Below are 21,827 nucleotides of genomic sequence, written 5' to 3' on the forward strand. Positions count from 1 at the left end.
TAGGCGAACTACCAAGTATATGGGTTAATTACATCACTTTGGCGTTTCATTGGCGTTTCTTGATCAGATCCTTTGTTTCCAGTAAGCTATCGCAGGAGCCGAGAGATCTGATCAAGAAACGCCAATGTATGAAAGCCTCTAACCCTACAGCTAGAATAGAACTGACAGAACTTTCGAAATTAATCAACAAGCGTAGGACAGCAGACATAAGGAACTATAATATGGATAGAATTGAACATGCTTTCAGGAACGGAGGAAGCCTAAAAGCAGTGAAGAAGAAACTAGGAATTGGCAAGAATCAGATGTATGCGTTAAGAGACAAAGCCGGCAATATCATTACTAATATGGATAATATAGTTCAGGTGGCTGAGGAGGTCTATAGAGATTTATACAGTACCAGTGGCACCCACGACGATAATGGAAGAGAGAATAGTCTAGAGGATTTCGAAATCCCACAGGTGACGCCGGAAGAAGTAAAGAAAGCCTTGGGAGCTATGCAAAGGGGGAAGGCAGCTGGGGAGGATCAGGTAACAGCAGATTTGTTGAAGGATGGTGGGCAGATTGTTCTAGAGAAACTGGCCACCCTGTATACGCAATGCCTCATGACTTCGAGCGTACCGGAATCTTGGAAAAACGCTAACATAGTCCTAATCCATAAGAAAGGGGACGCCAAAGACTTGAAAAATTATAGACCGATCAGCTTACTGTCCGTTGCCTACAAAGAATTTACTAAGGTAATCGCAAATAGAATCAGGAATACCTTGGACTTCTGTCAACCAAAGGACCAGGTAGGATTCGGTAAAGGCTACTCAACAATAGACCATATTCACACTATCAATCAAGTCATAGAGAAATGTGCAAAATATAACCAACTTTTATATATAGCGTTCATTGATTACGAGAAAGCGTTGTGTCAGTCGAAACCTCAGCAGTCGTGGAGGCATTAGGGAATCGGGGTGTAGACGAGCCGTGTGTCAAAATACTGAAAGATATCTATAGCCGCTCCACAGCCACCGTAGTCCTCCATAAAGAAAGCAACAAAATCCAATTAAAGAAAGGCGTCAGGCAGGAAGATACGATCTCTCCCATGCTATTCGCAGCGTGTCTACAGGAAGTATTCAGAGACCTGGATTGGGAAGAATTGGGGATAAGAGTTCATGGAGAATACCATAATAACTTGAGATTCGCTGATGATATTGCCTGGCTTAGTAACTCAAGGGACCAGTTACAAGGCATGCTCGCTGACCTGGAGAGGCAAAGCAGAAGGGTGGGTCTAAAAATTAATCTGGAGAAAACTAAGGTAATGTTTAACAGTCTCGGAAGAGAACAGCAGTTTACGATAGGTGGCGAGGCACTGGAAGTGGTAAGGGAATACATCTACTTAGGGCAGGTAGTGACCGGGGATCCGGATCATGAGACTAAAATAATCAGAACGATAAGAATGGGCTGGGGTGCGTTTGGCAGGCATTCTTAGATCATGAACAGCAGGTTGTCATTATCCCTCAAGAGAAAAGTGTATAACAGCTGTGTCTTTCGAGTACTCACGTACGGGGCATAAACCTGGAGGCTTACGAAAAGAGTTCTACTTAAATTGAGGACGACGCAACGAGCTATGGAAAGAAGGATGATGGGTGTAACGTTAAGGGATAAGAAAAGGGCAGATTGGGTGAGGGAACGAACGCGAGTTAATGACATCTTAGTTGAAATCAAGAAAAAGAAATGGGGGGCATGGGCAGGACATGTTATGAGGAGGGAAGATAATCGATGGTCATTAAGGGCTAAGGACTGGATTCCAAGGGAAGGGAAGCGTAGCAGGGGCCGGCAGAAAGTTAGGTGGGCGGATGAGATTAAGAAGTTTGCAAGGGCGACATGGCCACAATTTGTACATGACCGGGGTAGTTGAAGTATGGGAGAGAGAGGCCTTTGCCCTGCAGTGGGCTTAACCAGGCTGATGATGATGATGATGATGATGATGATGATGATATCACTTGCGGTAAATTATGGATCCAAGTGCACTGGAGCGTTATACGTGTGTTTTACGAATGGCACAGAACTTAGCCCACTGACCATCCCTCTGACACCGCTCATCCCGCTAGCGTAAACTAGGGTGTGCATTGCTCCGCGGTTCTATACTCCTGATTAAGCTACAGCGAACAATTAACTTTTTGCAACAGCAATAACAAACATGAACGTGCTTTCATAAAATATACTCATCACATGATAATGGAAATGAAATTTTCTTTGGTCTTTGATATAAATACTAGAATTGTCGCCTGCCATGGCGCCTGTTCACTGCAAAAGCGGGAAAAGTGAACTTTTGTCGCAGACGGGAGGTATTTGCGAACTCTCTCGCTCTTGCGAAAGGCTGCTTCTGCGGTAAAGATTACTGAACGTCTTCAAGCAGTTTAAAGCACATCTGCTGCCGTGGTAGCTGGGACGCTTGCGGCCTCCCACGAGTATGTGTTATTATATTTTATGCTTACGTACCGCTTCTTTTGAAGCTTGCACCAGCAGCTGTTAAGTGGTGGCTTTGCGCTTATTCGTTTTGCGACAACAGAGTATACAGCAAGGAAGTGGTAGCCTATCCTAGGACAAGTAACTTTGCGTTCTAAGAACGTCCTGAAACGCACATTTCAATTAACACTTTACCTGCATTGTGTAATTAAGGCCTCAAGCACATTTTATTGTCGAGCCACTAGAAATGTAACTCTCTATGTAATAAACAAAATGCGTTATGCAAGCGGTAAGCACTCTTACCATTACACTACTGTTGAGCGTTTAGGAACATGAACGTTTCGTAAATGAGCGTTCTTTTAGGGGTTCCTTTCTATGCCCGAGACACTGATCACGAGGACGCCGTGCGTGTCGCCTGGAACGGCTTTCGTCGCAGCATGTTTCCAATAGCCGACTCCGATCGCACGGCGCTCGCGAAGAGGTGCGCACCACGCCGAAGCGCTATGGCGCGCACGTCTCCGCTTTGGCCGCTCGCCCACTTCCAGATAGCCGCGTGCCAGGCCGCTCGGCGCCCGATCGTTTGATCGAAGGCGCTCTCCATGTGGGCGAGCATGTGGCTGCCCAGGATGAGTGCGTCCGCGCCTTCGGGCTCCCGAGCGCCGGAGAAGCCCAGGGAGCGGTGCGAGACCCGCGCGGCCAGCGCAAGGTCTCCAGTCACGTAGACGTCGTCGGCCGAGTGCGAAGGCACCACGCGCGATGCCCGGACCAGATCCTCCGCCGTGGGGACATTCATGATGACGGTGCGACCGGAGCAGTGCCTAAAGGGCCGAGCGGAACGTCGTGACTCGCTTTGACCCTCCGTGCTTCGTAAGCAGTACGCGTGGCACGCCAATGCGCTAAGTACACATCTCCGTCTGTATTACGATCATTTTATATCCCCCTGCATGGCTGTCCGTGCTGCTAAAATCTTTCAGCCTTTAATTAAGGTGAGCGCAGGTTCCAGTTATTGTGAGCTAGTTCCTCTTATGAACAAAGATTCCGCACAATACTGCGACATTTGAAGCAGCCTTTAAAACTGCAGTTGTGACAGTGACTATGCAAACGAACTATTCCAGGACGAGTCACAAGCAGCAGTTAACTTGTTGCTAACAGTATTATAGGCGTCCTTGTAGTTGTGGCATGGTTTTCCCGACATAGGTCCCGAGAGGCCAACGTATGGGTACTTTGATATAGAGAAGGACCAGATTTTTTGAGCTAGCACTGTGGAAAACACTCAGCTAATCAAAAATTAGAGACTTTAGCGCGCTACATATAAGGCATTCTGGGAAGTGACATGTAAAACTTGCTAGTAATATAATATATCGTTGAGATATTGAAGCAGAACGGTTGTTCTCTATTTAAGAAAGTAATTTATCAAAGAGCTCTCTTTGCCTCTTCCTTCGTCTTTTTTGCTGCTGCTGCCGCCGCCGCCGTCTTGGCAGAGAAGCTGTCAACGAGAACGGGCGTGTAGTGCACAGCTCTCGCGTCTACGGGAGACGCTGCGACGTCTAAGGCACTTCTTGCATTGACCTGTTTGTCGCGTCGACGGCACTCTTCCGTGCCTATAGGACCCCACAGTAAGACCATAGAAATCGACAATGACTGTAAGCAAATTCAGCAGACAATCCAAACACTCGAAACGCTATGGACGTTGACGAAGTGTTGCGTATCGTCAACGCATCAGCATCACGATTGCTATAGCGCCATCTGCTAACTGAAAATGAAAACACCTTTACTGCTGCACGTTGCCTCTGTAGTCCTAGCAGAGTTAGAACAAACAGCTCATCTCAGTAATAACGTGAAATCATACCTAACGCTTTGTTTTTTACCTGCTGCTGTCAGGGTGGAGAGCAAGTAGCAAGCAACAATATGGATCGAAGCGGGCGGCCTTGGCTGTGTGGTGCGCTGCCATGTTGCTACGTAAGGCTTCTTGGCAGTGCCACTAGATGGTGCATCGTGTCGAAATGCAGTATTCAATGAAAACATGAACAGACAGGGGCAATGCAGGGCCATGAATTATTTCGGATAACAGAATCTAAATAGCTTGGTATATGGATAATTGAAGGCAATAGGTATATGAAAACACAGGAAAACACGATATCAGTGAAGGGGAAGAGAAATGCAGCCATAAAGAAACACAGAGCGCTATGGGGATATAATAGGTACGAGGTGCTCTTGGGTATGTGGAAAGGTGTAATGGTTCCAAGACTTACTTTTGGAGATGCGGTTGCTTGCTTGAAATCAGGGGTACAATGAGGACTCGATGGGAACCAAAGGTCAGTGGGATGCCTCGCATTGCGCGCTTAAGGGAAGGCTACGAATGAAGCTGTGCAGGGCGATATGGGCTGGACTTGTTTTGAAGTGAAGGAAGCTCGCAGTAAAAGTTAGTATGGAGAACGACTGAGGAATATGGAAGAAAGTAAATGGGCTGGGAGAGTGTTGAAGTATCTTCACAGGAAAAACATTGATTCACAGTGGAAGAAAAGAACTAGGCAGCTTACCAGAAAATATGCGGCCAGTAGGGTGGGCAACACAGCAACAAACAACGTCATGCGGAAAGTCAGACATGCTGAAACAATCTCATGGGTGGCGGCAATGGAAACAAAGCCTGCCATGAGTCACTATACTTAAGAGGAAAAACGAAATCAGGAAAGAAACAATTTATGATGACTCAAAGGGAAGCTCATCACTTCTCGAAGCGAGATCGGGATTCCTTAGAACACACACCTATAAAGCGAGATGTGAGAAGGAAGAAGAAGCATGTGCTTGCTGCGGTAAAGCTAGGGAAACTATGAAGCATGTTTTATTAGAATGTGAAGACGTCTACCCAGCGGTCGATTTAGGCGCTTGAAGCCCTTGGGTTCAGCGAGAGCAGTGGAAAAGTAAACAAGTTCGCGATAGGGATTAGTAAGAGACGATTGGAGGATTGGTGCAAGAAAAGTAGATAAACTACAAAAAACGGAGACGTACACAAGCACAGCTCGCAATAGGGGATCAGATAATTTCGTTGTTGGGAGTTCATAGTGTTTTTTTATTGTTTAACGTGGGTAGGAAATTAGGCAGTATAATAGCAAGAGCTTGGTGGCGCAACCTACCGCCCCGTTCCAAAGGGGACGCTCATAACGTCCATCCATCCATCCATCCATCCATACATTGTCAATGGACTGTAACGTCTGGAAAGAGCTAATGAATTTTAAGGCCTTTCTTTCTGGATAGCCAGAGAAGCTCATTACTTTCCGAAGTTAGATCGGGCAGCCTTAGAACACGCGCCAGTAAAGCGAGATATACGAAGGAAGAAGCATGTGCCTGCTGTAGTAAAGCTAGGGAAACGATGGAGCATGTTTTATTAGAATGCGAAGACATCTGCCCAGGGGTCGATTTAGGTACCACTGGCCTCCTTGAAGCTCTTCGGTTCAGCGAGAGCAGTGGAAAAGTAAACATGTCCGCAATCGGGATTATTAAGAGGTGATAGGAGGGTTGGTGGAAGAAAAGTAGGAAAACGACTAAAATCAGAGACGTACAAAAGCAAAGTTCACAATAGGGGATCAGAAAATTTGGTTGTGGGAGTTCATAGTGTACTCTTTTTCTTTTTCTCTTGTTTAACCTAAATAGGAAATTAGGCAATATAATAGCAAGAGCTAGGTGGCGCAACCCACCACCCCGTTCTCTAGGGGACGCTCATAACATCGATCCATTCATCCAGCGAGGAATCCCTCAAGGCAGATGAGGGTACGGATGAGAATGGAGAGGGAATCAAGTCAATCGGCACACGCTGTGATGTCGATGCTAGGCTGAAGAAAATGGAGGCTTTCGAGGAAGAGCTTGTCAAACAGGTTGAAGAGCTCAAAATTTAACGAAATAGGAAGCGTGATGTACGAAAGGTTGTGGAAGAGAGACTTCAAGCAGCTGAGGAAAAGCTGGACAGGGCCGCCATTGTGAACAAGAATGCTTATGACAATAGAACGCAGTTCCCCCGTGGCAGGAGAGGGAATGTCAGCAAAGCAAGTGGAATGCGTGCAACGTGGGGATGAGGTATCTCGAAAGAGCGGCCCCTACCTTGAGGCCGCCATACAATAAAAGCAGGAGCGCAAGGTCAGTGCCCCTTCTCGAGTCCGAATCACGCGGAAAAGGACAAAGGGAAGCAGGGAGAGGGAGGAGAGAGTGAAATGGTGATTATCACCGGCGACTCAAATCTGGCTAAGGGCTCAGAATCAATTGTGGAGAGGGTGAAAGGCGAGAAAAAGTGGCGGTAGTTCCAAGGCAGACACTGGGTTCTGTCATGGAGCGAGCAAAAGCAAAGCTCGCGAGAAAATGTCCCCGTGCGCAACCTTGTCATAGTAGCAGCGGGCTAAATGATGTCTTAAGCATGAAAGGGCCAGCACTAGCCCAGCGCTTGGCGAAGGGGTTGGACGACTTGCGCGAGCTATCCCCTCAGGTGTAGATCGTGATGTGCAAGGTGCCGGAGGTGCCTGTACGTGACAGTCACGTACAAAGAGCCGTAGTGGCTGCTAATGAGGCGATATGGAAAATGAGCCGAGAGAAAGGTTTCGGGGTTCTCGAAGTAAACAGGGAGGTGAGAAGGTGTGGTGGTTTTGAACGAGACTAGATGCACTTCAATTAGAAGCTTCCACGAGAAGTGGGCTGGCGACTTGCTGGTCGCGCTGTTGCTTTTTAGGGGGTTCACGGGTGCTCAGGAGCCCAGAGTAGGTAGTAATGAAGAAAGTCCCTTAAGGGAACCTCAGAATAGGATCGCCGCCAATAACTAAGGGGAGGTAAGAAAGACAGAGAGCTCGCCATGCAATGGGCAACATAAACATGCAGTGCGGCAGAAGAAAGAAAAAGTGGGTAGACACTGAGGAGCAGTCAAAGAGAGAACAAATACGGGTGTACGCGGTTACAAATACGCACCTTAGAGACTCGGAAGAGCCGCCAGTGATTTAGAATTATGTTTGGGAAGGTTGCAACAGAACTAAGTTGGAAAAAAAGGAAGGAGGAGTCGAAATGCTCATCCATCAGGGATCCAAATGAAAAAGAGTAAATTCACAATATCAAGAGCATCTTTGGTTATCAGGTACAATGAGTGGGAAAAAAACTTGGCTGGGCATTACGTATTTATGGACCGAAAATAATTGCAGTGAGAAAAATAAAAAGTTAGCGGAATGTATAACTGCTGATATTAGGGGTTTTGGGAATGATGCCGAAATTATCCTATTAGGTAACATGAATGCCCGCATAGAGGATTTGCATGGCTATACCGACAACAAAGGGAAGTCAATGCTAGACCTTTAGGAGCGACATAACCTCGTTATTGTGAATACAGGGCCTAAGTGTGATGGGCAGATCACGTGGGAAGTGGGAAACCGGCAATCGACCATTGATTACTGGCTGATGACAGGAGGAATTTATGATAAGTTGAGAGAAATGGTCATTGACGAGGAATGGTATAGCAGCCTAGGGAGTGACCATAAGCGCCTAATTTCGAAAATGGGATATGTAGTTGGGAAAGACAGCAAGGAGTAGAAAATTGACAGTCCAAGTTTGAACGAGGAAAAAATAACGTATATAGTCACTAGAGTCGAGGAAGAACTTTGCAAATGACCAAGTAAAGAGAAGGAATGTAGTGAGCTTGTAAATGGAATAACGTCAGTAATACGGAAAGAGAAACAACATGTTCGTTGGAAAGGAAAAAAGAAACCGAAAAGCTGGAGGAACAGGGAGATACGAGAAGCGTGGTGGTGGTGGTGGTGGTGGTGGTGGTGGTGGTGGTGGTGGTGGTGGTGAATTGTAGCAACAGGCGGGTTTAGCCTGGCGATCAAGGCCGGCAATTGCTCCGCCAGAGCGTCTCGCACAATACCGCTGAAGGGTTTCACCATATGTCCATCAAACCAGTCTCAAGAATTCGATAAGGAGACGTGAAGTTTCTTTGCGGGCTATAACTGATCCCTCGGTAAATATAAGGTGTTGCAGGCACGCATGCGGAAGGTCCTGTTTTGCAGCTTATTCAGGAGAGCGTCCCTTTTATCTTGATCGCCGAACGACAGAAAGCATCCCGAGAGCACCGGCAGGCAAAGAAGGCGCAGTTGCCGCCGGATGAAGTAGTCAGTAAATGGGAAATATACCGGGAGAAAAAGTCGATGGTTCAAATACTCGTGCAAGCAAAGATAAAAGGTGAAAGTGAACGCTGGTTGTCAGAAATACGTGAGAAAAAGAAGGCCGCACCTAGCATATTTTGGAACATAAAATTATTAGGCAAGAAGTCAACAGCAATACAACACCATATTCTAGACGAAGATGGAAACAAACTGGAAGGGGAAGCGGCATTAAATTACATCCTAAAGACAACAGCCGAATCTTCCCAAAGCAATGACGAGGTTGTATTTGAAGAAAAAAAGAGCATGAAAGAGAACCAGATGGAAAAGGAGCTGGTGATAGCAACTTATACCTGGAAGAAAGACGAAGAGAAAATTCTTAAGCGCACGGCCACAGGACAAGACGAGGTTCTCGTTAGGCTGATTAATGAACTAGGACTAAAAAGTAAGGGAACTCTGGTGAAAGCAGTGGAAAAAACTTTATAGGATAGACGAATACCAGACAGTTGGCGACAAAGTAGAATGAACTTATTTTATACAGGTGAGGGGGTGAAGGATATAATGCACTCGTATATACTGTTGACCATTACATCGGTAATATACAGGCTAGCAATGCAGGCCATCAAAGCTGCAAGCATAGGCAGAGAATAATGGCATTTTGGGAGAACTTCAGAATGGCTTCAGAATACTTAGGCGTTTGGACGACAACTTATTTGTTCTTACTCAGGGTATTGAAATATCAATAGTAGAAAGAGGACCGTTATATGTGGCCCTTTTAGACATTACAGTAGCGTATGACAGCGTAGACCGCAACATTTTGTGGGATATTCTAGAAGGCGAAGAAGGCTTAGATGACGACTGTCTACAGCTTTTGAGAGAGATTTACCTAGAAAATACCGTTTGCGTTGAATGGGAAGAAATGAGGAACGAGGACAAAGTTTATATCAACAAGGTACTGAGGCAGGGGTGCCCTTTATCCCCACTGCTGTTTATAATGTACATGGTAAGGATGGAGAGGGCGCTAGAAGGAAGTACTATCGGGTTTAATCTCATATCCAAACAGGCGGGTACAGCAGTAGATCAGCGGCTTCCAGGTTTATTTTATGTGAACGACATTGTGTTGCTAGCTAATAAGCAAAGTGATTTGCTACGTCTGGCTGATATCTGTCGACAGGAAGGCGAGAGCTTAGGTTTGAAATTTAGTGTTAGAAATCAGGTGTTATGGTATTCAATGAAAACAGTAAACAGACAGTGGCAAGGCAGGGCCAGGAGATACCTCTGGTAGAAGAATATAAGTAACTTGGTATATGGATAAACCAAGGCAATAGACACATAGAAACACTGGAAAAAACAATAACAGTAAAGGGGAAGAGAAATGGAGCCATAATGAAGCACAGAGCTCTGTGGGGATGCGATAGGTACGAAGTGCTCCGAGGTATGTGGAAAGATGTATTGTTCCAGGACTTACTCTTCAAAATGCGGTAGTTTGCTTGAAATCAGGGGTACAACCAGGACTCGATGGGAACCAAAGGTCAGTGGGTCGCCTCGCATTGGGCGCTCACGGGAAGACTACAAATGAAGCTGCGCAGGGTGATATGGGCTGGGCTGATCTTGAAGTGAGGCAAGCTCACAGTAAATTTGACTATGAAGAAGGACTGAGGAATATGGAAGAAAGCAAATCGGCTGGGAGAGTGTTGAGGTATCTATGCAGGAAAAACATTGATTCACAATGGAGGGAAGGAACTAGGAACTCGCCAGCAAGTTTGCCGCTTATATAGCGTGAGCAACACAGCAAGAAAGAACGTCAAGCGGAAGGTCAGAGAGCCTGCGGCAATGGAAAAGAAACCTGCCATGAGCAGCTACTTAAGAGGGAAAAACGAAATCAGGAAAGAAACAATTTATGATAGCTGAAAGGGAAGCTCATCACTTTTCGAAGCGAGATCAGGCAGTCTTAGAACACGCATCTATAAAGCGAGATATAAGAAGGAAGAAGCATGTGCTTGCTGCGGTAAAGCTAGGGAAACGATGGACCATGTTTTATTACAATGCGAAGACATCTGCCCAGGGGTCGATTTAGGCACCACTGGCCTCCTTGAAGACCTTGGGTTCAGCGAAAGCAGGGAAAAAGTAAACAACTCCGCAATAGAGATTAGTAAGAGGCGATTGGAAGATTGGTGGAAGAAAAGTAGGGAAACGACAGAAAACGGAGATGTACAAAAGCAAAGTTCGCAATAGGTGGCCAGAAAATTTGGTTGTGGGAGTTCATATTGTTTTTTTTATTTTTTTTTAACCTAGGTAGGACATTAGGCAGTATAATATCAAGACCTTGGTAGCGCAACTCACCGCCCCATTCCAAAGGGGACGCTCATAACATCCATCCATCCATCCGAAGCGCGAGGGAGGATCCCTGTTGCCGCATGAGGTGTTTCACGGGGTTCGTACGCACCGTCACACCATGTGTTTCGGAGGCCACGCACAGGCTTCGCGGCGGCGGCACCAGATGGTGCAGAGTGTTCTTGGGGAAGCGCGAATGAGGAGCTTTGCTGTAGTACACGCAAAATAATAAAACCAATAATAATAATAATAATAATAATAATAATAATAATAATAATAATAATAATAATAATAATAATAATCTTCATTTCATCCAATCTTTCACAGATAGTTATATATCCCACCCGCGTAAGCAGCAACAGCGCTTGTGTGCGAGACTGGGCAGTACGGCAGGTAGTACCAATATGTGTACAACGGATTTAACTAGAAAAAAGTTACCGTAATATTGAAAAGGCATGCACACGCTATGTCTCTAAGATAGACTGAACAGAAATGCATTGCCATGAAAGACAACTACGGAATTAGGTGCGTACAAACAGGATACAATAGTAACAAATGCAAAAAGGTACATAGTATAAAGCAGTCTGTCGGATGTGCTCTGTGCTTGCATACATGCCCGCAAAAATCTGACAAAAGAAAGTTTAACAAATTTAGGTATTACGTACCACCCACGACATTAGAAATTATTTCATTTGTTTAAGTGATCCTGTGACCTCATTGTCATTCAAATTATTAAAATTTGCCGGCACGTAGAAAGCACGAGTTCACTTGTCATAGTTGGTGTACGCTCTAGGTACCACATATTTTTCTATCTGATGTAAGCAGCGGGATTTCACGTGTGGGTTTTTGAAGTTAGTAGAAAAACAATTCTTACACATAGAGTCAAACAATACTTGCTGTAAATGTGCAAATGTCCGACTGGTACATGCTTAGAAAGACATCTTCCCCATGACCACGTGTGCCATATAAGAGGCTCTAGGCTATACCCTTTAGGATGCAGTTTATTGTCTTCAATCTACTAGAAGAGGCAAAGCCCGCACTTTATGCCAGATTCATCAAGTGATTTGTGAACCATCTTACGAACATTTGCCTCGCACAAGGATTTCAGAGCATACAAATGAGCGCACACAGCATGTAAACGTCTTGCGGGCTCTTCAATGTGAAGATTTCATGACAGCATGCCATCGAAGTGTAAACCCAGGTATTTTGTGCTTTTTACCAGCGTTACCGGAGGACAATGACAGGCAACGCAGCCACTGGTGTGGAGATAAATAGGGGAAATATCTGCAAGTGCTTTATATGGGCTGTGAAACATATCTTGTTAGTCTTCCATTTATTAATAAACATTTTGTTGTCAACAAACCAATCAAGTAGTTTAGAGATCATACTTTAGTAATCTAGTGGCTTCGTCCGAATATTTGTTCAATATAACCAAAGCAGTGTCATCAGCGTATAAATAAATGTTTGAGCTTAGTGGTAAGCATACAAGATCGTTCATATATATACATATATATATATATATATATATATATATATATATATATATATATAAGAAGGGCGGTCCCGAAATAGTTACCTCGCGGCACGCCTAATTTAATGCACAACAATGAAATATATGACTCCGCCACAAGGACACATTGCTGTCAGCCTGTTAAGTAATTTTTTTAAAAAATGTGTAATACGGGCCTCTGAAACCACAGCTGCTTAGTTTTGAGAGCAACAGTTCATGATCTAATATGTCAACTGTTCTTTCTAAGTCAACGAAGAGAGTCAATACAACATATCAATTTCGTTACAGATATGGTCATTAAAATTTTCTAACAAGCATATGGTACTCAAAAGCCAAACTTGTATTGTATTGTATTGGTTTTATGGCGCATAAGCAACTCAGGCAATCATGCGCCAAGCACATGGTATAATTTATTTCAAAAATTGGGTATCCTCAGCGAAAGTCCTTGTCCGGGCAAGGACTCTGAGGAGCCCAACAAATCAAATGGAGACCTCAGCCTTCTTCTCAGGACTGAGAAAATGGGTGAGGTGCATCATAAGATGCGTGAAAAAAACTGGGTAAGAATTTTCATAATTAGTAGTTCTGGGGTATATTATATTTCGTTTAGGATCGCTGCGTCTTTCAAAAAACTAAAAACAGATGAAGTTCCTACAAGTGGGTTATCTCCTAAAAGTAGACTGGGATGGAAGGAAATGCGTTCATTGTAAAATACAGTAAAATATCTTTTCCTTAGCCGTTCGAGTTTTGTGCACGAGAATAAAATGTGATTTACAGTGAGTTCATCTCCACATTTCTCACATAAGGGTTTGTCTTGTTTTGTCAGTAGAAAGTTATGTGTTAAGTGTGTGTGTCCGATGCGCAGGCGACATAAAATTATTTCTATAAAACGTTCCTGGTGTCTGCATGATCTCCATTCTCCCAGAATAGGTTTTACTAAATGTAGTTTGTTATTTTCTTCGCTATTCCATGTACACTGTCACTTTTCTTTAAGCTTATTTTTCACTAACTTCATGCAATCTGCATAGGGTATATTTACAGTACTGACATCCTTATGGCAGGCTTGAGCAGCGCACGCGTCACCTCTCTCGTTGCCTCTAATTCCATGATGGCTTGGTATCCAACAGAGCTAAATTTCGTGTCCTTGTGTTTGAGCAGTTATTATGTTATGCATTATATTTCCTATTAAAGGTTCCCTTACGTTTCTGGCTTTCAGTGCTGTGATTGCACTCAGCGAGTCCGTGTAGATAATGCTGTTGTGAATGTTCATCTCGACTATTTTTGATACAGCCACCGAAATGGCATAACACTCGGCTGAGAAAATTGACGCGCAATGAGGCAACCTGACTATCTTTTCCCATTTATCTTGCACTACAGCACATCTGACGTAAAGTGATGTTTTAGAACCGTCAGTTTAAAATGCTGTGTATTCTTTGTACTTTTCGTCTAGCGCCGAAGATTCTTGTATTATATGTTCACGTGGGGTTTGCTTTTTATGAAATTGTGTCAGTGTATAGTCCCCTACACTGGGAAAGGTGTGCCAAGGTGGCAGTGGTTCGGGTCTCTGGGCAACATCAGGCAGTGTGTCTAGAATACCTAATTCCTGGCAAATTTCTTCAAATAGGAGAATAAGGGGTCTCGTCGCATTCGGTTTGTTGTTAAAAAGCTGCTTAGATGAGCACTTCGTAACTATGGAGTAGCAGAGATGTTTTGGTAGTGAACGGGTTTTTAGGAGATATGCACATGTGAGCATGGCTCTTCTATCTGCGCGGGCTGGTTCGTTACATTCGACATATAGACTATTTATGGGTGATGTCCTGTATGCCCCACTTGCAAGGCGCAGACCTGAGTTATGTACTGAATCTAATTGCTTCAGGTAGGACGGTCGAGCTGAGTTGTATACTATGCACCCATAATCGAGGCAAGAGCGAACTATACTGCGGTAGATGTGTAAAAGGCAGGTCCTATCAGCCCCCCAGCGTTTATGTGAAAGCACCTTTAATATGTTTAATGATTGGGAAGTTTTCTTCTTCAGGTTCTTTATGTGTGGCAAGAAGGTCAGTTTTCTGTCAAAAGTTATGCCCAGAAATTTGTGTTCACTCTTTACCGGTGATTCCGCTTCGTTCAGGAGTAGTCTAGGTGTAGTCTGTAGGCCACGTTTGAATGAGAAAAGGATGGCCATTGATTTCTGTGGGGAGAACCGGAAACCATTTCGGTCAGCCTACGTTGAAAGTTTATTTATTGTTAACTGCACTTGTCTCTCGCATGTTGGTATGTGTGAGGACGTGCAAGCTATCTGAAGATCGTCGACATAGATTGAATACATAATTGACCTTGGAATTATTTTACTGATTGAATTCATTTTAACAAAGAAGAGGGTCGTGCTTAAAACACTCCCTTGGGGCACTCCATTTTCTTGAATGAAAATTCTCCACAGGGTTGAACCGAAGCGTACATGGAATGAACGGTTTGACAGGAAGTCTTTTAGGCAGTTCAGCATCCTGCAACGAATGCCAAGTTCAGCCAAATTGTGAAGAATTCCGTACCTCCAGGTTGTGTCGTAAGCTTTCTCTAAATCGAAAAAAAACAGCAAGACATTGTTGTTTGTGCATAAAGGCTTCACGGACAGTATTTTCAAGACGAACCAGGTGGTATGTTGTGAAGCATGTCTTTTTGAAACCGCACTGATGGACATCGAGAAGCTCACGGGCTTCTAGCACGAAGGTTAATCTCATATTCACGATACTTTCAATGGCCTTTGCAAGGAAGCTGGTGAGCGCTATGGGCCTGTAACTACTGGGAGAGGTTGGTGATTTTTCGGGCTTTAGAAATGGAACGATGATGGCCTGCTTTCAGGCTTCGGGTAGTTGTGTGGGTAATAAGGCTAAACTTTTCACAGAAAGAACCTATATTAACAGGGACTATTTTTTCTAATGTTCCTGCCAACGACGAAAAAATTGAAATTGGTCGGTAATTAACGTAAAGCATTCGAGAGCTTTCTTGTAGATAGGTCTCACAATGCTGACTTTCTTGTTTTTGTGTAACTGGCCGATTCTTAATGTTTCATATAAGATGTATAGCAGAGTTGATTTTAGCACATCGAAATTCGCAGCTATATCTCTCATCCTAATTGTATCAAAACCAGGATATTTTGTTTAGCTCATAGACCGTATTGTATCCCACAATTCGGCTTCATCAACTGTAGGCAGATAAGTAGAATGACTTTTAGAGAATGTAATGTTTGAGAGATTTGTTGGTGTGCACCCATGTGTGACGTTTACCGACTCTATAAAGTGATTGTTAAAATCATTCACTATCTGGAGAGTGGGTGACTCGGGAAAGGTGTCCATAAGAATACCATCTATACTCTTCTTTGTTGGTCTCCCTATTATAGAGTTAACCAAATTCCTTGCTCGTGTGGTAGCGCTTCCTAGCTAGTCTTATTTTCGCGTTCATTTTGTTTCTCATTTGCCTAAATTCATCTTTGCAAGAGTGTGCCCGGGTTTGTTCTGACACCTTTTAAGAAGAAGAAGAAGAAGAAGAAGAAACTTTATTAATGAATGGTCCGGCAGTTCAAGAAGCTTATTTTTAACCCAGCAGAGCTCCATTATTTCGTTATCGATCTAAGGGCTTAATGAGAGCAGCATTCCGGGCAAGTTGGTAATCCATTGCTTAAATGATATTGCGCGACATAAAAAACGACACGGACGTGAAAGAAGACGACACACCAAGCGCAAACTTTCAACTAAGTTTATTGTGCCACTGCGTCATTTTATACATGGCAGGCAACGTAGATCGCGCATGCGCTTACACGGAAATGAAGTGCGAAGTCATGTAACATGGTTACGTGTCATGTGACGCCGCGTCCAAGTAACGTAATTCTTTTTCTGTGAGAGCCAGAGACGGGAAGCTAACACACGCATCACCCAATTTCGCGATCATCTGCGCTTCAGATATCTCACGGATGAGCTGCGTTCTGCCACGGGAAACAATCGTGCGGCTGTCCTGAAAGTTGAGGCGAAGATCAAGAAAACGAAGAGACCTATCAACCGGCATCTCATGAGTAGTTTGAAGGGGGGCTAAGCACTTCTGAAACGTTTCTAACGCAATTTTTAGAACTTTTACAGATTTATCTTAATTCCACCTTTATCACTTGGGATAACCAATGTTTTTTGCAGAAGAGCGGAGTTTGTATTGGCTCTTGCATTGCTCCAATTCTTAGTGACTTGTTTTTATCCTGTTTAGACCGTGACATTTCTTTACAAGTGCAAGGCACTGCAGTTTTTAAAACATTTAGATACGTTGATGACTTTTTAATTTTCCTTGACTGCTCTTCTGATGCCTTCATTCTGGAAAGTAAGAAAGCGTTAGAAACGTTTCAGAAGTACTTAGCCCCCTTCAAACTACTCATGAGATGCCGGTTGATAGGTCTCTTCGTTTTCTTGATCTTCGCCTGAACTTTCAGGACAGCCACACGTGTTGGTCGTATGAGCCGCGAGCCAACAAACCACTTCTGCCGTATACGTCCGCACATTCTAAGCTTGTTAAGCGGGCTATTATCAGTTTGTGCTTCAAGAATGCCCTTAGCAAGTCTTGCTGTCATGTTGTGGACGCAAGCTTAGCAGCGCAAACTTTACGGTTGTCCCTGGCTGGATATCCTAGGGTGGTGCTAGTGTCTGTTGCGGAACGCATCTTAGGAGAAACGCGATCCAGCACGCAGAAGTCAGTTGCCGATGCCCCTCCTGGCATACGCCCTAAAGTAAGTGTCATACCATACATGCACGGGATATCCCACAACTTGAAAAAGATTGCCCAAAGGGCGAACGTAAGAGTTGTTTTTTCTGCTCCCGACAAGCTCGGAAAGCTTTGCAGGCTGACTGATCCAAATGCCGTCCCTTCCGATAAGTGCAGAAAGCATCACCGAAAAAAGTTTGTCGAGTGTGTACACCGGGTGGTGTACAACCTCCCGCTTTCATGTGGGAAGAAATATATCGGACAAACTGGGCGTTGCCTCAATGATCGGCTCCGCGAACACAGCAACAATGTAAAAAACGGCTCAGGTGGTTTCTTGGCGATCCACTGTCGCGATCATGGGTGCAAGCCTCTTGAGGATCAATGCACGATTGTTTCCCGTGGCAGAACGCAGCTCATCCGCGAGATATCTGAAGCGCAGATGATCGCGAAATTGGGTGATGCGTGTGTTAGCTTGCCGTCTCTGGCTCTCACAGAAAAAGAATTACGTTACTTGGACGCGGCGTCACATGACACGTAACCATGTTACATGACTTCGCACTTCATTTCCGTGTAAGCGCATGCGCGATCTACGTTGCCTGCCATGTATAAAATGACGCAGTGGCACAATAAACTTATGGTATCTTCGACTGGTGGCCTGTATACCCCGAAGCAGAGTCGGGTAGATCGGTCGTTTCCCGAGCTCAAAGGTAGGGGACAAGCGCGCAAGCCGAACGTGCCACTCGCTCCCGGAGGAGGAAATTGCTGATGCGAAACCACGTGACTACTGCCAACGTCCGATGTTTCGCCTATCCAAAGCACCCGGCGCTGCCGGAAAAACCGGCGGACGTGCCGGCGGGACGAACGTTCGTCGAGACGCCAGCATGCAGTGGCCCAGGTTGCCAAGGTTACGGTGGGCCGTCGCCAACAGCAGCGACGCGGCGCTGCGATGACGTGTCAGTCTCGATGACTGCTCCGACGACAGGGCTCGGAGCGCCTTAGAGCGCTCCAAGATAGAGGAGAGCGATCTAGAAGAACCAGCCGAACGCAGGGCGCGCACCCTCTTTCAACCAGCCGAAGACAACGCCGCTAGCGAGAGCGCTCCAGAGTGCTCAGAAGCGACCAGCCGAAGATAGCATTAGTTGAAAGTTTGCGCTTGGTGTGTCGTCTTCTTTCACGTCCGTGTCGTTTTTTATGTCGCGCAATATCATTTAAGCAATCTAAGGGCTCCTTTTATTTCTTCTTTTAAGCTTTATTTTCTTTTGGAAGTAATATTACATCTCTTTCAATGCTTCTGCGAACAGTTCGAAAGCCTTTTAGGTGGCTGTGTTGTGTTAGATTATCCCAATCGGAAGCTCTCACGCGTTTATCTATTTCATTTGAATTCAAAACATATTTCTCTTCAGTCTTAGTTTCAGTTAAAACACCAGCATCTCCTGAAACTGCCATCACTGGCGTAGCAATAGGGGGGGCCGGGGGGCCGCGGGCCCCGGGTGCATGGGGCCAGTAGAGGGAGGGGAGTGTCATATACGTCTGAAGACACCCGAAAATTGTCGATATCCCCGCCTTCCTCGACTACACCCGGGGGGGGGGGGGGGGGCAGAAGAGCTAAGAGCCCCGGGTGCCAGACGACCTAGCTACGCCACTGACTGCCATAGCGACATAGCGACGAGTAGTGGCCCGATACTTTTTCCGCTGTAACACTGCCAAACGAATTATATTTACACATTTTTGTGATGATATGGTCCATAGCTACCTTGCTAAACGACCACTATACATAGCTCGTTTCGACTGTGGTAATATGTTGTGTCGCAACATTGATTGGATGCTAACGCATTACTGTTAGCAGCCATTACGAGATGGGTTCTGCCGCAAGCTTTTATATGCAATTTTTTATCTGTGGCCGCAATTACACAATGGCTCATATAATATTTAGCTCAGAGCAGTTGGTGACTTTTTCAAGTAGGCTCTGAGATGCACTTTCATTATAATTTATATCGCACCTTCGGAGAACTCTTGCCTCTTGAGCAGTATGACTGCACACAACGACGGCTGCTTTTAGTTATCCAAGAGAATTCGCATAGAAATTCGGGATGTTGCATACGACTCAGGCTTAAGTAAGTATGGCAAAGTTTATTTGGCCTCAGGTCACAGATGTTTACGATTATGTTGTCCGACGCGATTCACTGCAGGTCAATTTATCGTTTTCTTTTTTTCTTTCTTTGAACGCGCGAGCAGGCATGGATGCATCAATGTAGACATGCATATTCCGCATTTTGAAGCAACTTGATTGAACGCCGTGTCACGCGAGTTCACGGCGTTCGAGCGCAGCGCGGTACACGCGCTTCGTGGCCTTGATAATCGAGGAGAAAAGTGCAGACGAGCTTAGCCGTCGCTTGCGCAATGTGCACTTAAGTATACGAAGGGTATTTTCTGTTCCGTATGCCTATAATCTCTAGCGTGTTACCAATAAGCGAGCCCAGTGGTGTGGCAGCAGTTGCTTTTTTCTGTATAGGACAGCTAACTCGCTTTCATATGCCAGAGAGAGTGACTGTTCCAACCAAAGCGGGTTACATTTACGCCCGCACACAAAGATGGAGGTGCCGCTGTTCCACGTCAATGCTACCAGATTTTTGCATGAAGGCCGCGCCTACAACGCACCGAGTGCTCCTTAACTGTGAGCTTGTGCTCTCGCGCAATGTCAAGCAAAGACTACGCTTGCATACCTGTCAAACTGAGCAGAATAATTATGGAGGAACCATCAATGATCGCCAAAGTAAGCCAACAGCAGTTTGAGTCTGCTGAATTACCTGCGAAAATCATAGGCGCAATGTTTCCTTAGTTTCTTTTTGTTCCTCGGCGATCGTCCACAGCCGTCCATTGGCGCCAACTCTAGCGTCATTTTTTCAACCTCTGATCCTGTTCTGCTACAGTCATCGCAGCACGACGGGCCGCCGACTCACAGGCTTCACCCATCTCTGTCGTGACGTCAGCGCCTCTCCGAACAACCGAGCAAGTCCGGAGACCCCGGCGCCTTCTGCTTTCCCCCATTGGCCCATGTTCAGTTCGCTGGCCCTACCTTGGTGGCAGCCTTCACCTTATGCCGCTACCTACTCCTTATATATCACACGACAAAATTCCGCCGCCCATCACGAAAACGGTGGAAACAGCCAAAGTATTCTCTATTAAAAATGCTGCAGTCCATGAACTAAGACAGAAAGTGCAGCCAAATTGACGAGAACCAGCGATAGGTCACGGAGGTCTGTGCCGCACTCGTTGGCTGAGAGATTCACTCTAGTAGTCGCTCTTTCTCTCGCTGCGAAAAACAACAGGCTATGTGGTTTAGATGGCGATCACCAGACACTGCGATCTTCGGTACCCTGTTATTTGATGAGCAGCGCACTTGGTGAAAATAATCATTCATGTGCAGCGCATCCGCTCGAATTGAGATCGCGAATGCGCCTTTTTTGTCTCTCATATTTCGTGGCTTTGTTTTCACCGCGAAAAACACATTGCTTCATAGATCGAAAGAGAAAGGTACTGAATTGAACATTCCTTTTACGTTCTACAGGGAGGGGTGGGGGATGTTCTGTCAGTGTTCACCTAGTGGAACGTCCCTTTTGGCCGCCGCTGGTTGGTTGGAGCTGCGAGGAGGACGCAGGCGCATGCCTCCTTCTCGCTTGTGCCCCAGCCCAGCCAATCAGCACTTCAGCAGCAGCCGAAATGAACAGCCCGCCAGGTGGCCGCTTAAAGAATATCCCCCCGCTTCTTTTATTGTTGCACTCTGCTTCTTCATATTTAAGACAAAGCCTAATTATAAACCTGCTTGGTTGTCAGCACTTGTTTTCTGTTCTTATCACGAAAATTTCGTTCCTTTACAAGGCCAGCGTTGTATTAGGGCTGTATAATACGCGACCAACGTCGTCCGCACGTACCTGTGGTTGCTCTCTCCGAGCGGGTCTTCGCGCGGCGAAAAAGAGCGGTGGCGTAGCACCCTGTTATGGTGTTGGTTGGTGCAGTAGATCACTCGGCTCGTCAGGTCCACCTGAGCGTCTAAGTAGTGGCGCAGCAGAACTGGTTCAACTGCGAGGTCGTCGTCTGCCTTAACCACGTACCGAAGGCGAGGACAGCTCAGAGTCGCCCAGCGCAGTCCCGCCAGGAATTTGGCCATCATGGCAGCATAGTCCTCACTTGTGTTGAGCCGAACCATGTCGCCAATGGCGGCTGCCTCGAGGTCCGTCCAGGTGTCCGCTGTGCCGTCTGTATCGCCTGTTCCTTCGAGGCCAATCAGGAAAACGCCGGTCCAGTTGAAAAATTCTCTGTAGAGACACGACATGTAGTTACGAAATTTGCCGATAGAAAATAGTGCCAGATAGCTCAAGACAGTAGTAATTGGGATGGCTCGAGGAGGCGTTCGTATACTGCAGTGGACATACAGCAGAATTTAGTTGAACGAAACCTCAGGGAACCGCACAAATATGTTCCGATTAACAGGCGTTATGTTTACTTGCAAAGACGTGCAGAGGCGTAGCACTACATATTATACACCCCTTTTAACACAGTGACATAAGTTAAGCATAAAAATATGAATGTAGCAGCTAGTTCGTGCGACGGCTTGGCCACACTCAAAAGCTACTGGATTGACTAGCCTTCCCTAGTTTCAGTTTAGAGTA

The 21,827-nt window shown here is 45.5% G+C and overlaps 1 protein-coding gene across 1 annotated transcript; it reads right to left on the bottom strand.

The window, feature by feature from the left end:
- Nucleotides 1-2,845: 2,845 nt before the first annotated feature.
- On the bottom strand, nucleotides 2,846-21,490 carry LOC142586098 (uncharacterized). Its single transcript, XM_075697355.1, has 2 exons — nucleotides 21,090-21,490; nucleotides 2,846-3,272 (listed from the first exon to the last, which is right to left on the bottom strand). Exons 1-2 carry the CDS (start codon nucleotides 21,488-21,490, stop codon nucleotides 2,846-2,848), a joined length of 828 nt encoding a protein of 275 aa, XP_075553470.1.
- Nucleotides 21,491-21,827: the final 337 nt, after the last annotated feature.

Source organism: Dermacentor variabilis, chromosome 6 (genome assembly GCF_050947875.1).
Source record: "Dermacentor variabilis isolate Ectoservices chromosome 6, ASM5094787v1, whole genome shotgun sequence".
In the NCBI taxonomy this organism is placed as follows: domain Eukaryota; kingdom Metazoa; phylum Arthropoda; class Arachnida; order Ixodida; family Ixodidae; genus Dermacentor; species Dermacentor variabilis.